Genomic DNA, 17,597 nt, shown 5'->3' on the forward strand with positions numbered 1-17,597 from the left:
TTCTTTGGATAAAAGGTAATTTATAAAGGTACAGTTTTACTATATCATATTTTAAGCACCGTTATACTTATTTAGAAGTTTTCTGTTGTGTCTAGATATGCACATTCATTTCTGTATAAGAATGCTACTCTTAGTAGCACACAAGGCCTAGGTCCAAGTATGACATTTTAAAAGAATTTATATTGTATATAAACTACAAAATATTGGCTCAGACTTATGCTTACCACCACCCAAAAAGAATGCATCGAGACCCTACAATGTTGAAAGTACTGTGCCAAGTGCAAATGGGGATAGAAAGCCTTAACTTATAGTCCCTGCCCTCTAAGAATTTATAATTCTCTTAAGGAAAAAAGATGCCCGCATAGGAATTAGGTAAAGACAGAAAGCACAATTACTTAATTCTACATGTGTTTTTCTAAAATAATTCATCAAGCTTTAGTATTATGAAGTACTGACAAATATTCCAGGGGCCACCCAGTTCACTTCCTTTTTCTGAATCAATGCCCTGATCGACACAATAAGTATGATTCTTTACAGTACACACCTACTAGGATGGAACACTGGTTCTGTCATCCCTAAGAGAGGACCCAATGAACGACTTAGCACTGGGAACTAGTTCTCCATACTGAACTCAACTCATCTAGATTTCCTTCCTCACTTCCTTTCCACTTTTCTTAACTTCTGCTAATTTTCAGGGACAGGGATTTTCATAATGAGTACATGATCGGGAAGCAAGATTTTACTTCAACTTTTATTTCATTAAAACCTATTTATTAGCAGCAACATTCTGCTATATAAAGCACTATACATGGAAAACACTTACACAATGTACAAAAATTCAAAAAACTAAACTCCAGTTTATTTTCATTGCCATAAAAAGGTAAACAGCACATAAAAAGTATTCAAACTTGTGGTTTATTTTTCAGGAATGTAAACTCTAGGTATACAATTAAAAACAAAACATTTGCTATGAAAAGGTTAGTATCACTACATGATCAGAAGAAAAGGTAACAAGGGAAGTGGTGCACAATAGAAACTATACAGGAGAAAGCACTTTGCAGAAATAGGATCTTGGATCTGAGGGATAAAAAAACTTCACATCAATGCACGTGTATTCTTGGACTAACTGGTCCTCTACTGTTAAAAAAGTGACAACACATTTTCCACTTTATCCAATGGTGCATGTAGTATTTGTAGATATGGAGTTGTTACAAAATACAAAAGAGTTACACAGTACAAAAAGACAAAATATACTTTATATCCCTAATGGGAATCCCAACATACTTATAACACTGATATGAATAATGGACAGTACTGAACATAATGTTACTAAGGAAGCCTGGAAAAAAACCCCACCCCAATGAGAAGTCATCTTCCTTTTCCTCCCATGGCTGGGAAGGTTCCATCATACATTCTTTATAAATGACTATATTTAGCAAGAGTACACAAAGGCCACCAAATTACCTTCTCTTCAGAATCAAATGACCACAGAATAAAACACCTATCTCACGTATGCTGAGATTTTTAAGCCACAAAAAATGTCCCACTGGGCAGTTAAGGAGATATAAACCTTGCAGACTCTCAAGGGTAACACATTTCTGAAAGTCTTGCCCTTCCACAAAGTGGAACTTTAGGTTCGCTTCTAAGTTCAAATATCAGACTGCACACTTTCTCAAGACTTAGTCCTTTTAAGTCACCATGGTTGCAATATGCCTTCTGCTCCAGACTACTAATAAAACCGAACACAATGCTAATGTCTTTTCTGTTTTTCCAAAGAATGTGTAATCTCTTAAAACTAGGATAGATCTTAACTGTTTTGGTTCAAAAATATATATATATATGTACATTTCCTTTTACTCAGAACATTTCAAGTTAATGTTTAAGAAATGAGTAATATCTGATGAATGTTTCATAATTAAAGAGGTTAAAGAAAACACCACTCCTCCAAAACGACCTTCAGCCAGGATTCCAAGATGGAGTTTCCAGGAATCAGCCCTCTCCCACCTTGGCTTAAACTCCTCTTACTTCCCTCTGTCCTGGCCCATCTGGACCCCCTGGAGTTCTCTGCAGTGGCAGGTAGATCCCTTTCTTCCTGGCACCTCAGAGAAACTGATGCTCTCTTGAATCTCCCAGTGGAGAGAGAACAGCTTTACCTTCACACTCTCAGGGATCCCCCAGGTTGAGGTGGAAGCAGAGTGCCCAAGTGGGGAGGGATACTCCTGGAACCCCATGGCCTGGGCCCAGAAATGTCCTTAAGTCCTTCTAGGTAGCAGGGTCCAAGAGCAGGATCTCAGCCAACATGTCTCTTAGCTGTCAGAAAGCATTACGATGGGCACAAGATTGGAAGCGCTATCGGGTAACCACCCCCCATATCAGGATCACCAGAGCCCAGCTGCCATGTTTTATATCAGCCGGTCAACAGTGAGATCTGGGGCATGCTCATCCATTACGTTATTGCTACAGTTGTATTATTATGTGACATAGGTTAATTGTCAAACACATGTAATGTATATAAAATTACATCAACATTTTCCTGTTTTACTAACAAATAATTTTTCCATGATATCCCATGAGAATAACAGGATGAAAATACTGAGAATTCGAAGGTGAAAGAACTCCAGTCATTAGCCCAAAGACTGCTTTGCACTGCTATCCCTAACAGCACAACAAGGCTTCACGACAGGGGAGCATCTGGATGTCAGGCCCACAGTTTGCAACACTTCAACACTCGATGCTTTCTGAGGTTTTTGCAGGCTGGGGCACTGACGACCAAAGTTTCCATAATCTACATGACCTTCCCCTGTGAGACTCCATCAAAAGTAATAACCTGCTTGAGATTAAGACTAAAGACATGAATTCATTAAGAATATTAATACTGTGGCAACTACAGAAAAAAATTCTGCAGCTCTTTTCCTTACAGATAGGAATAGGGAGGGAATCCCCAGCAACCTAGGTCAAGCATTTATTAGGCACCCAGACCTCCCTGTTCAGGGATACTGCCAGGAACTTTCCTGGCCTCCACATCTCTGCTTGTTAGCTGCTCCACAGGCCAAAAGAGCTCACCTCAAGTTTAACACCTGAACCTACAGAAAACAAATCTCAATAACATTCCCAACTCAGCGGTATTCAAAGCTAAGGGTCCTAAGTTTGTCCTTTGGTTTTTACAGATTCACTTTTGACCTAAGTTTAAATAAATCACAACTTTAATGGACACCCTCCACACATTCTCCTACTTCTGACCCACGCTTAAGGAAAGATGGTACAAAGAAAACATCCTAAATCACTGTCTATTTCTCTTTGGATCTAAGTCGGGGAAAGTGGGAGCAAGAAACATGTAAATGACATTTTACTGTTAGTAGAACAGGCTCTGGAGAGTAGCAGGCAAAAAGCTTTAATGGGGGAACCTGGTTATCTTGGTAATTTTGTTCAAATCAAAATAAGGACTATTTAAAATATAAACAGGCCTTATAGGAGGCAGGAATAACCACAAGGCAACCACTTGTTCCTCTGTGAGGATTTTAAGTTTCTGAGCCCTAAGCAGGAAAAACGACCCTGCTAAATCACAATTACCATGTCGATGTCTTTGGCTCTTTATTCTCTTTCATGACAATGTGCAGCTGTGAAACTTTTAACATCTAAACTCCTTAATTTGCATAGAAACAATGCTGAACAAGAGTGAAAACTGACAGTTATCTTGACATGCAATCTCTTTTCCTTGTTCTTTGCTGGAATGCCATGAGATTTACAGAGACTTTCCAGCCATCTCTGGGAGGGCATTCTCCTAACTACAAGATCAAACTAACTGGAATTTCCAAAGTAGAAGAGCTGGAGAAACATGTCAGGGCCTGTTACAGCTTGGAGGAAATGGTGAAATGAAGGTTTACCTGCTCAACCTGCAGCAGAAGACACAACCGAGTAGCTGGCAGTCAGACAGGTGGGATCCAGCTCTCTGCTAAGACCTTCATTCACCTTCCAGGGTGGCCCCTGATATCAAACAATAGGCTCCAATCAAACTCTGGTCCCAACTGAAAGAGATTTCCCTTGACGCTGTCCCTCACATACCTCTGACAGCTTTGCAGAACAGATACACTACAATGGTGGTAGGATTCCTGGAGTTTCACTACTGCCTCACCTTCTTATCAACAATCAATGACATCTGTCTACACTGAAGTCATAAGACAACTAACAAAAAGTCAGCTTCACCCACAATGTGGCCAAAGTGATCAGACAACCTGCCAGAACAGCACCTTGACTTCCTTGGGGCCGACAAGACTACCCTTAAGCTGGGGGAGCCAGGGAGAGCCAGGGAGAAGGGAGCACAGTCAAAGAAAAGCCAAACTACATTTTAACTCGTTGCATTGGAGACATTGCTTGTCATTCCAGCTGACTTCCAGAATTGAAGACATCTGTGAGTTCTTGTCAAAAACAGGGATGAAGGACGTAAAAGGAAAGGAAACCTCTCAATTCACTGTTTATGTGAGGACATGTCTCAGATGCTAATCGGTTGACAGGGTGATGCTGATGCTAGGAGGTCTCTGCTGGCTGACTAAGTGTTTAACTGGAACTTGCGGCTCGGTTCTTTCAGAGATGTAACTCAGCTTTTCCTCTTGCAGACTGCAAGCAGAAAACCTATTGGCATCTGACCCTGTCCCTCCACTGCCTGCAACACCTGGGTTGTGGGGGATGGTGCTGCCACTGACTTGTTCAAAAGACTTGCTGAAGACAGTGGTGGCTGTCCTGGCTAGGCTGTGGCTGCCAGGCTTGGGCAGAGACTGGCTGGTGGTCAGAGTGAGCCTTTTTAGAGACAGCAGCTCAAGGTTCTCACTCAGGGCTCTGGGGTTTTGTTTTCGAGCTGAGTGCTCTCGGCCTGATTCGCCAGAGGCTTCTTTTTCTTTTCCTCCAGTTCTACTTCCTCCGGACCTTCGTGGATTCTTCCCTACACTCGGCTTGCTGGTGGGGGTGGTGTTTGATAAGGCAGCCTGGCTGGTGCTAGATGCAGCCCTGGAATAAAATCCTTCATCAATTTCAGAGATTTCCATTAGTTCCTCTTGGCCTGTTACATCTGTATTACCTAAACAAAGAGATGACAATTTAAAAAAAAATTAGTATTCAGTAATTCATATAGGATGATTAATTTTTAAAAGTCATTTTAGATCTGGGTGTTTTTAGTAAAAATTCCTAAAGCAACAGACTACAATAGAGCAAATTTCAAAGAATGAATCAAAACAAACACTATTTCACTATATTGTGGAGATGCTCCTACATGATTTAAATGGTGGCAATTAAGGATGTATTTAACACAAAAATCAGAAAAGGCATGCGGTCATCACACTCCATGGTATTTTGAGAAAGATATCTTCTATAATTCATGCAAAAGATTAGAAAAATATCACGAGGAAAACTAGGAGCAAAAACCCTACAAAGGAATATACTACAATGATCAAAACTCCAAAATACCGAATCTCCATTCTGACACTTTTAGCAAATACTTCAGCTGGAGACTGAAAACAATGGCCAAGTCTCCTTCTCGGTCGGGCTTGCTATTTCAAATACAGTCTGGACTATGAAAATCAGAGTCATGTTTTGTTTTTACATGTCCCTCCATTAGTGAAGAGAGACCCTGGAAATACCTAAAGAAGTACTTGGAAATTCTGTTATAATTTGAAATAGACAGCCTTCACATCACCGGTGATCGGAAATACTGCTGAAAACAGAAAGCAGAGAACAATCCCTTCCTGGTCGTTTTCTGCCCATGCTTTTCCTAACAATTTCTATTTGCTAAAGCAGGCTGGACTGTGTAGTCCTCTAATAATTCAAACATAAGTATATTCCAAGTACTGTGCAGATTCAGGGGAAAGGTGTTGGGTCTAATCCATGCATTTTCATTTTTAGTGAATGACATGCAACATGTCTGTGCCTGTGCCAATCCTCTCCAGCATGCAGCAGTGCCCTCGCCACCGGGCGGGTACCTTGGAGGGCAGCTAGAAAGACCTCTGCTAAAGTGGCCCTCTGCTGGGCGGGCTCAGTCCATCCTCCATCATTCTCCTCACAGACTTTTGCCTCCTGAGCTCTGGCAAGCCTTTGCTCTCAGCTCTAGGGTCTGGGGCTGTTTCCTGAACACCCTGTACATGCTGGGCATCACTCTCTCCCAGGGCTTTGCTTTTTTCCCCATTCCCGGCTCTCTCTCCGGCCACCTTTGTGACACTAAGCTCAGGTATGACCAGGATGCCTGGGTCAGCAGAGTCATTACTGGTGTCATCTTGCTCTAGAATTGAAGATGATAAGACAAAATGATGGCTGCAAACAAACAAACAAACAAAAATGCAGAACAAGAAAAACACAAGTGGCCGAACAGAAGCCGGAGGCTTGCAGGCTCATGAACTAAGCTGGGTCTCCAGATTTGCATCCGATTCGTGATTCACAGGACTTTGGTGCAATCAAACACAATGGGGGCATGCAGCTCGGACACAGCATCACACTCTGCCAGGTTTTAGACACACATTCAAAGAAGAAGTTCACACTGAACATGTAGAGGATTCTTTTTAAAAGCCCAAATGGAATTTCAATTGCTTTGAACCTATCAGGTGGCCACCTGGACCACACTACAACTTGTAACTCTACTTCTGTGCTTTAGGAAACACACCTTCATGCACTGGCTCTTCAAAGAGAGCCACAAGGGACAGAATTAAAGTTAGAAATGGAGACGACTTTAGAGGTCACCTTTAGCGTAAGAGGAACTTGGGGCCCAGAGAGGGTAAGGGACTTTTCTAACGACCTCTTACCTGGCTGTCTCCCCAGCTTCCCATCACTATTGTCACTAACTGTCACAACTCAAGGTGCTTAAGCCTGGGGATTGCTGCCTCATTTCTCAAATCTCTCATATCCTGTAGAAACTGTTCACACTCTGCCCTACAGACAGATTAAGCACTTCTAAAGAAAAGGCGAAGCGTGCTAGAGGGCCTGTTCCATATTTTAATATATTTTAGTCATCACTGTAAATACCTAAGAAGACTGTCAAGTAGGTTCAATACAACAATTATAAGAGATTTTCTGACTGATGGAAGTAAAGCCTACAGAGAAGCTTGATAATGAATAGTGTGGCCATCTAACTTCTCCATGTTCAAGTCCCATTCACCATACTGACTTTTTCCAGGCTTCTAAGTAACCTCTACATCAGCTTGAGCACAAGCCCAAAGCTTCTTTCCTCCAACCTGCCACATTTTCCAGTACCCTAGGCCTATAGTGTTACTCACTTTTTTTAATGGAGGGATTCTAAAAGTGTCTTGACATAATCCATTTTGTTTGTTTCCTAACATCAAAGGACAATCTTTGCTCTTGTCACCTATAGCATGTTAGAGCCCTGTTGGCTCCCTCTGCCATATTCCCTGTGAAGGGGTTCACTGCATTACCTTTAGAAGGGCATACCTGAGCCTTCTGGGAGCCATATAGCTGTCTCCTAGGAGGGTCAAAATGAATCCTCATGAAGATGGGAGGACATGTAGACCACTACAGGACCAGTAATGATGAGAGTATCTACACACACAGCACTGTCAATTCACTTATCCACACACTGACCACTAGAGAGCTACGTCAGGCAATGGCCAAGAGCAGTCTACTGACATTACGAAAGTGGCATATACCCTCCCATCCCCAAATGGGAATCACTAGGTTACAATAACAAATCATCCAAACAGAATGAATTTAATCAATAGTAAAATAAAACAGAGAAAAGAAATGGAAATGAAATTAGTTAAGATCAAGGCTATATTATGGAAATAATAGTATCATTAAGTTATGTCATTTAAAATAGAGTTAAACCTTTGTATTTTCTCCCCACCATATAAACCAAATTTCTTGGCTAGATTTTAATAGATATTTCTTAAAAAGCAACTAAGCTTGGTTAAACAGGCTGTACGGCCAAATAAAGTTTTTTTAAGGTACCTGAGATGAGTATTATTTTTAAATGGATCCAAAAACTGTATTTGTATAAAATATGGATTATGAATAATAATTTGAAAATGAGCTTAGAGGTGCAAATATTCAATTTTTAACAAAAGCTAATGCGATATGGGCAAAGGTATTACCAAATGCCTTAACCATTGACTACTTTGATCTGTGTAGAGATAAAAACCAGAAAAAAAAGAGAAGCATTCTTATTAAATTCACAAAGTGAAATTAATTTATAAGTAGAAACATGAGAATTCGTAAGTTTTTCTATGGAAATATCTACCTAACCAAATGAAAAACGTACATGGGAAAAACTGAAGTTGGGAGGGAGCACAAATTAGGCACTCGCTTTTTTTGGAAATGATAATGCTTCTTTAAAAATAATTTTTCAATTTATTATTTTAGTACGCTTTTCTTTTTAAATTTTGAGTTCCAAACTCTCTTCCACCACCACCCCCTGCCCTACCCATTGAGAAGGCAAGCAATATGATCTCAATTATACATATGAAATCATGCTAAACATGTTCCCTATTAGCCATATTTTTTTAAAAAGCAAGAAACAAAGAAAATTATACTTCAATTTATACTCAAAGAGTTCATCAGTTCTCTCTATGGAAGTGGATAGCATTTTTCATCATGAGTCCTTTGGAACTGTCTTGGATCATTGTATTGATCAGAGTAGCCAAGTTTTTCACAGATGAACATCATCACAACACTGCTGTTACTGTGTAAAATGATCTCCCAGTTCTTCTTACTTCACTTTGCATCAGTTCATATAAGTCTTGCCTGGTTTTTCTGAAACCACCTCCCTTGTCATTTCCCACAGCACGAGTACTCCATCACAATCATTTACCACAACTTGTTCAGCCATTCCCCAACTGAGAACCTTCCCCTCAATTTCCAATTCTTTGCTACCACAAAAAAAGCTGCTACAAATATTTTTGTACATACAGGTCTTTTTTCTTTTATCTCTTTGGGATACAGATCTAGTAGTGGTATTGCTGCATCAAAGGGTATGCACAGTTTTATAGCCCTTTAGGCATAGTTCCAAATTGTTCTCCAGAATGGTAGGACCAGTTCACTACTCCACCATTAGTATACCTATTTTTCCCTCCTCTCCTCCAGCGTTTATCATTCTGATAGTTGTAAGGTGGTACCTCAGAGTTGCTGGGTTTTTGCCTTTCTCTAATTAGTAGTGATTTAGAGAATTTTTTCATGATTATAAATAGCTTTGATTTCTTTTGAAAACTTGCCGTTTAAATCCTCTGACTACTTATCAGTTGGGGAATGGCTATTATTTTTAAATCTGACTCAGTTCTATACTCAGTATATATTTGAGAAAGGAGGCCTCTTATCAGAAAGATCGTAAAATGTTTTGATATTATGTCATTGTTTACGGTATTTAGCAAAATGTAGTTTCCCTGATTATCCCTTTTAATTAGGTCTATTTTTGCTTTCGCTTTGTCTGAGATCATGATTGCCTTTTTTTGGTTTTTTACTTCAGCTGAAGCATAATAGATTCTGCTCTAGCCCTTTCTTTTAAGTGTGTGTGTCTTTTTGTTTCAAGTGTGTCTCTTGTAAATAACATACTTTTGGATTCTGGTTTCTAATCCATTCTACCCTCTGCTTCTGTTTTATGGGTTAGTTCAACTCATTCACATTCAGTTATGAATACTAATGGTATATTTCCCTAAATCCAAGTTTTTTGTTTCTTCTTCCCTTTCTCTTTTTATCCTGTCCCTCCTCAAACGTCTATTTTGCTCTAACCACTGCCTCCCTTAATCTGACCTCCTTTTATCATTACCACTGCTCCTTTCCTTTCTCTTATCCCTTTCCCCTCCTATTTCCCTACTGGGCAAGTTACATTTCTATACACAACTGAGGGTGGATATATATTCTTCCCTCTTTGAACCAATTCTGATGTGAAGTTCAAACACTGCCCACTACCTCACCCCCCATTTTTCCCTCCACTGTAAAAGCTCTTCCTTGTATATCTCCTTTACATAAGAAAATTTTCCTCCTTATGCCTTTCCCTTCCTCGTTCTCCCAGTATTATCTCTTTCTAACCCCTTCATTTTTTGGGTGGAGAATATTCCAACATAATCAACTTATACCCATGCCTTCTATGTAAAATTCTTTTAACTGTCCTAATAATGATGACATTCTTAGAAGTTACACGTATCATCTTCCCATATAGGAATGTAAACAGTTAAACTTTATTGAGACCCTTAATACTATGTTTTCATGTTTACCTTTTATGCTTCTCTTGAGTCTTGTGTTTGAATGTCAAAAATTTCTTATTCAGCTCTGGTCTTTTCATCAGGAATACTTGAAAGTCCTCTATTTCATTAAATGTCCATTTTTTTCCCTGAAGGATTATACTCAGTTTTGCCAGGTAGGGTATTCTTGGCTGTAAGTCCAGCTTCTTTGCCTCCTGGAATATCATATTACAAACTCTCTGCTCCTTTAATGTGGAAATCATTAAATCTTTTTTCTGGCTGCTTGAAATAGTTTCCTCACTGACCTGGAAGCTCTGAAATTGGGTTTAATACTAGTTTTCATTTGGGAATCGCTTTCAGGAGATGATAGGTCGATTCTTTCAATTTCCATTTTACCCTCTGGATCTAAGATATCAGAATAGTTTTTCCTGATAATTTCTTGAAATACAATGTCTAAAATCATTCTTTGATCACAGTTTTCAAGTTGTCCAATAATTCTTAAATTATCTCTTCCTGATCTATTTACCAGGTCAGCTGTTTTTTCAATGAGATATTTCACATTTTCTTATAATTTTTTCATTCTTTTGACCATTTTATTGTTTCTTGAGGTCTCATTCCAATTTTAAGGAATTATTTTCTTCAATGAGACTTTATATCTCCTTTTCCATTTGGCTTATTCTGCTTTTTAAGAAGTTCTTTTCTTCAGTGAATTTTTCTTTCTTTTAACCATTAGCCCAATTCTGTTATTTTCTTCAATATTTTTTGTACCAAACTGCTACTTTTCATAATTTTCTTGCATCACTCATTTTTTTCCTCTACCACTTTATTTTTTTTTCTTTAATGCTTCAGGAATTCTAGTTGGGCTTGAGATCAATTATCATTTTTCTTTGAGGCCTTGTTTATAGCTGTTTTCATATTATTGTCTTCTGAGTTTATGTGTTGGTCTTCCCTGTCACTCTGTAACTTTTTATGGTCCAATTATTTTGCTGTCTGCTCATTTTTCAGGCTATTTCTTGATTTTGAACTGTACGTTAAAGTTGAGCTCTGTTCACCTTGAGGTATCCCAAGCTTTAGGTTTTTCATGTGGCTGTTTTCAGAGCTAGTTCAGGGGTCTGTAAACTTTTGGTATTTCTTTGTTTGCATTCTGGGCTTTACCCAGGAAGGTTCCCTGGTCCCCTGTAGGCACAAGTGCTAGTGCTCTCTTTGCCTTGCAACTGTGAACAGTGCCCCATACCCCTCTAGCACTTTCTGGTCTGGAACTGCAACTCAGAACTGCTTATGGGCAGAAGAGTTGCCAATCAGTGCCACCTGTACCCAGTTCTAGCAAAGGGTCCTATGAAATCTCTTTCTGACCAGTTGTCTCAGCTCCTTGCCCTCTCTGGGATGAGATCTCCCAAAGTCACTACAGTTGCTCTTGCCCATGTGTGGGCTCTGGACAGGCCTCCACCCTGGTGTCATAAACTTCTCCTGCTGACCTCCTATGTTTTCTTAGACTGGAAAAATTAATCATCCTGACCTTTTGTTGGCTCTGCTGCTCCAAAATTTGATTTGAGGCATTATTTTAAAGTTGTTTGGAGGGGAATGTTGAGAGAGTTCAGCTGGGTTGCCTCTATTCAGGAATCTTGGCTCCACATCCCCTCCCACACAGGCACTTGATAAATGCTTGTTGAGATGAATTGGAAAATTTTATTTCTTCAAGGAAAATGGCCATTGATCTTAATTACAAAAAGGGAACTGAAATAGGTCCAAGGACACTCTTAATAGCACTTTTTGTTATAGCAAAGAACTGGAAACAAAGTAAGTTCCCTTCAGTTGAGGAACAGCTAAAGAATTAGTCAACAAGCATTTCTTAAGCACCTACTAGGTGACAGGCCGTGTGTGAAGCGCTAAGGATACAAGGAGAGACAAAAGACAGGGCCTGCCCTCAAGGAATTCACAGACTAATGGGGGAGACAACAAGCAAACCAAAGTGCAAACCAACTGCAGATAGGGTAAATAGGAAGTGATCAACCAAGAAAGGCACTAGAATTAAGAGGAGTAGGGGAAGGTTTCCTGTAGAATAAATTGTGGCACATGAATGACACATAGAAAGCAATTAATAAATGCTCATTACTTGTCTTTTTGCAGCATAAGAAATGATTAAACTGACAGACTCAGAAATATGGAAAGACTGGCTTGACTTGTGTGACCTAATACAGAGGGGAATAAGCAGAACCAGATAACAAGTTAAGCAATAATTGCCATGATAATGTGGAGGAAAATTACTCTGAAGGATTTCAGAACTGACCCATCCTAACTTCCAAAGAAAGACAAATCGGGAGAGAGATGGAGAAAAGAGGGAATAGAGAGGGGGTTGCCATAAGACAAACAGACATTTTTAGACATGGCCAATGTTGATTGGTTTTGCTTGACTATATGTTTATTATAATGGAAGGCTTCTACTTGGTAGGGGGGGAAAAGGAGATGTTGGAATAGTGGGTAGGGATAGGGAAAAGGGGCATCAACGATTTTAAAAACTTCACCAAAGAAAACAAAAAGAAGTACAGAAGGGGACACAAGTAGAGTAATTCTGTTACTATCTTGTTAATTTACTATATGTGTATGTGTGTGTATATATACACATACATATATATATATAATTTTAATAGTATTTTATTTTTTTCACAATTACATGTCAAGACAATTTTTAGCATTCATTTTTATAAGATTTTGAGTTCCAAATTTTCCTCCCTCCCTCCTTCCCTTTCCCTCTTCTGAAAATGGTAGACTATTTGATACAGGTTATACATGTGCAATCATGTAAAACAAATTTCTATATTAGTCAAAGTGGTAAAACAAGAAACAGATCAAAAGGGAAAAAATACACACACAAAAATAAAGTAAGTGAAAAAGAATATGCTTTGATTTGCGTTGAGTACATCAGTTCTTTATCTGGACGTGGACAGCATTTTCCTTTGTGAGCCTTTGTATCTGTCTTAGAGCACTGTGTTGCTGAGAAGAGCAGAGGTCATTGAACATGATATTCTGGAAGGCAAAGGAGCTAGGACTACAACCAAGAATCATCTACCCAGTAAAGTTAAACATAATACCTTGAGAGAAAAAAATGAATATTCAATGAAATAAAAGGATTTAAAGCTTTTATAAGAAGAACAGAATTGAATGAAAGAACCAAGAGAAGCCTGAAAAAGGGAAAAAAGGAAAAGAAAACATAAGGGATACAATGCAACTGAACTGTTTAAATCCCTACATGGGAAGATGGTAATGGTAATTTTTTAAAATTATGCCACTAATAGCCAGAAGAAATATACATAGAAGATATGGATATAAGGTGAATTTGAGGGAATGACATAAAGAAAAAATTAAGGGATGAGAAAGAGGAGTACACTGTGTGCAGAAGGAAGAGAGAGGTAGAATGGAATAAATTATTTCATGTGAAGAGGTGTGGAAAGCCTATTACAGTGGAGCCAAAAAACAACCTGACCATAGAAAGTTATTATGGTGCCAGGAAAGATCAAGGCACAGACTCAGAAGAGGACAACAATGTCAAGACACCTGTGGGCAAAACCCCAAAGAAACATGGGAAGTGGTCTCGAGCCCAGAAAGAACTCATGGAAGAGCTCAAAAGGAGCTTGAAAATCATATAAGAGAGGTAGAAGAAAAACTGGAAAAGTAATGAGAGTAATACAAGAGAATTTTGAAGAAGGAAAAAGAAAACAATTGTTTAAAAAGTAGAATTGGCCAAATGGAAAAGGAGATACAAAAACTAACTTGGGAAAACAATTCCTTAAAAGTCAGAATTGGGCATGTGGAAGCTAATGACTCTATGAGATAGCAAGAATCAATCAAACAAATTCAAAAGAATGAAAAAAACCAGAAAATATAAAATACCTCGTTGGAAAAACTGACCTGGGAAACAGATCCAGGAGAGACAATGTCAGAATCATTGGACTACCTGAAAACCATAATCAAAAGGAGCACCTGGCTAGCATCTTGCAAGAAATTGTCAAGGAAAATTGCCCTGATATCTTAGAACCAGAGGACAAAATAGACACTGAAAGAATCCACTGATCACCTCAGGAGAACTCTTTAAAGGGCTCTGTGAAGTCAAAACTATTTTCATAAGGATTCCAAGATATTTTAATTTCTAATATGTAAATATTGATAGATCCAATCAACCATAGAAGCAAAAGTTCTTTGGGAAGGGAGTCTTCAATAATATTTAAGAAAGTAAAAGGGTCCTAAGACCAGAAAGTTTGAAAACAGCTGGTCTAAGCCATGAGAATGGATGAAATCACTAAGGGCAGAGAGAACAGAAAGAGAAAGGCTAAGGCAAAACTCTGAGGAAATAGCCCACATTTAGGAGCTATGGAAGAAAGAGAAGACACTGAAGGAAACATGGAGTAGGAAGAGAAACAGGAACTGCTGTATAACAACCACCTCAAGATTTTCCGGACAGAGGAGCCTGTCAGGACCAAATCAGCATTAATCCCTGAACAAGTGATTTGAGAATAATTAACTTATTTTAAAAAGTAATAATAGGTTCTTGCCCCTGTTTCATGGTTCAATAAGCTTAAATGTTCATTTGCTGACTAAGAGTAGATGGGTCTTTAGAGATTTGAGGTAACAGTTTACTTTGATCATTCTCTTCGTGTGCTGCAATGATAACGTGGTATCCATAATCATATTAATTTAAACAGTGCTCCTCACAATCACCACTGTGTACGCAGCACTTTCTTTCTAGGTGATGCTTTGATTATCAATCTATTTCATATTCCATTGTAACATTACAAAAAAGTAATATCCTTATCACTACACGGAGAGAAGGAAACTGAGGCAGCATGGGGATGAGAAACGACTCTTATCACCAACTCTAGGGGTGGCTTTGGTGGTGTCGCAGGATGCCTGGCAGATGCTGCTGCCTGGCCCTGAGTTTCTGTGCATGAATGCCACTGCACCTTGGAGACTAGATGTGCTCTGACCTCTTAATAAATGTTTAAAGGCAAAAAAACTAATGAGTTTTTAGCATTTAGAGTAATCCTGTAGACCGCTCTAAACTAGTTAGCTGCCTATAAGACTGAGACTGCCAGAGTCCAGGTGTCTGTGACAGAAAAAAATGCTCCAAAGTTCTCAACTAGGAAAAAATGGGTACAAAGCTTGAATCAACAATTTTGTGTTGCACCAATTCAACTTCAAATGCCCATTTACTCTCAGAAGACTTCCCATTCAAGGGCCACAGCCATGACTTGCCTGAGTAAGCTGAGTCTGGCAGTGGCTTTGCGGTCCAAAGGGTGACTCTGGGACTGAAGGGCTGATGGAATCCGGAACCAGCACTGACAGAAAGGAATTCAGTCTGCTCTTCCTGCTGCTATATTCCTTAGTTCTACCATCCAATAATTGTTAAGTCCAGGCAGACATTTATGTGTGTACGTGTGTGTATGTACATGTATGTGCATATATACACATGTAGAGAGGCACACATGTGTATATACATGAATGGCAATTAAAGCATTTTATGTTAATTCCATCCTTGTCCCCCCAAACTAAAATTACTTCCTGATGCTAACTCATGAATCTTAACATTGCCTAGGTAAAGTGGTCAAACAGCAAGTCATTACTAATTACATTTTGTAAATACGGAAACTGAAGCACTGAAAGAATTTTTTTTTCTAAACAATCATCTAAGTATCAGTTGGAATAATTTAGGCCTTATGTGTCTTTATTCACTAAAACTTGCTGTTCCTTTAATTGTTAATATTTTAAATAAGATGTTTCTAAATCTGTTTTGGGATATATTTCATACAAATAATTATATTTGATTTTGTAAATAAACCATAGCATTATTATTATAGCTTCATATAACAACCACAAAAAAAAAACCCATTTACCAAACACATCCGCATTTTCCCAGAATAATAACTTTATATAAAGACCAGTTTGACTAGAGCTCATTAATATGAGGATTTTAGCTTTGTATGTATTCATTTTTTTCTATAAAAATTTAAGGAAAATTATTTTTTTTTTAAAGTGTGACTATGGTCCAAATCAACTCCCTGCATAGTACTGAGCTACATTGGTCCTATTTAAAGAGCTATCAGATATGCTGTTACGTGTCCAGGAAATCATCTCAGCCAAGTAGGAGTACGGCTGAGGGAGCTTCTGGGCATCTGCTGTAGAAAAAGACTAAGTCACTAGCTTGTTTTGTTTGCTGTTTTGAAGCTGATGATCTAATATCATAATTTGAATGCTTTCCCCCAACAATGTTCTCTTGCAGTCTTTTTCTGCCGCCAAGGCCAGCCCTCACTGGAAGCCCAACATCCTTGTCTCTTTCGGAGTCTTTTTTCATTGCTTTGCTCTTCTCAATCTGTACTTTTTCACATTTAGAAGTGTTTGCTTTCTTAATAAAGATGCTCTTTCTGCAGCTGCAGCTGACTGTCCCATTGGTCATTTTGCAGGAAACAGAGACTTAAAATCACTTTTAGATCCTACACTCTTTTTTGATCTGATCGAAGTGACTTTGTTAATTTCTCTGAACCTTCAACACTAGGAAATTAAGCACCCTCAAACTCTCACAGTGCTCAGACTGTACTGTCAAATTTGAATACACAAAAAGAGTAGATTCCTCATCTTTCAATTGCTTTTCCCTAGCTGCAGCAAATACAACGGATCCCACAGCTGCAGCCTTAACATCCATCTTTATCACTCTTAAAAAAATAACCCAGTTGCGTTTAGTTCAAGTATCTAGGCGCACGGTAAAATTCCAACATTCAGACGTTGAAGAAGAGGTCTTTTTTCCATCTGACTCCCTGCCTGCAGGTGAATCCTGCTCCTGGATCCACACTGTTTCCTAGACACAAGTTGACTTAAGTTCCTATGCAAATATGTCACTTCCCAAAAAAATGAGGTAATAGGAAAGGATTCTGAAAAGTTACCAAGCTCTGCACTACAACAAATATTAGGTAATCACATTAAGAGGGCCATCTCTTTCAGAGCTGCAAGCATACTTCTTACCCAACAGATCCCTACCATCAAATGACAGTCCTACTGTCATGCATGGTCCTGGGCTAGACAATTCTTATGTTTGCCCTACTTTAAGCAAATTCTATGTATAAACATCCAAAATTACAAAATGGAAACATTTTAAAACATTTTTTGTCTTACAAAAGGATTTACCATAAGATCACTTTAAAAAGTAAGCTTCCCCAGTGACTTCAAAACGACTCGATTTCTAAAAATCTGATTCATATGTGACCTCACAGGAATAGCTACACTGCAAAAACCGAGGCACACCCAAGCAAAGCCAGGGACACACAGTCTATACCCTAGAGGGACCGACACTCTACAACCTCAATACTTACGGAAACATCCAAGTTACAAAAAAGAGTGACTAATGATAAAGGTTTGGGGTCCCATTTACTCACTATGCAAATCTTT

General features: G+C 38.8%; 1 protein-coding gene across 7 annotated transcripts in view; it reads right to left on the bottom strand.

Annotated features, from left to right (window-relative positions):
* Positions 1-837: 837 nt before the first annotated feature.
* HYCC1 (hyccin PI4KA lipid kinase complex subunit 1) overlaps positions 838-17,597 on the bottom strand; it is a 116,696-nt gene continuing 99,936 nt past the window's right edge. For 6 of the 7 annotated variants that reach the window (XM_072650907.1, XM_072650908.1, XM_072650902.1 and 3 more), the window contains one exon: positions 838-5,071. In XM_072650907.1, the coding sequence (XP_072507008.1) occupies positions 4,497-5,071 (575 nt within the window). In that variant the 3' untranslated portion in view covers positions 838-4,496. Of the gene's footprint in view, positions 5,072-5,969; positions 6,266-17,597 lie in introns of all 7 variants that reach the window. The other variant, XM_072650909.1, reaches the window with a different exon arrangement.

This window comes from Notamacropus eugenii, chromosome 3 (assembly GCF_028372415.1).
Source record: "Notamacropus eugenii isolate mMacEug1 chromosome 3, mMacEug1.pri_v2, whole genome shotgun sequence".
Lineage (NCBI taxonomy): Eukaryota > Metazoa > Chordata > Mammalia > Diprotodontia > Macropodidae > Notamacropus > Notamacropus eugenii.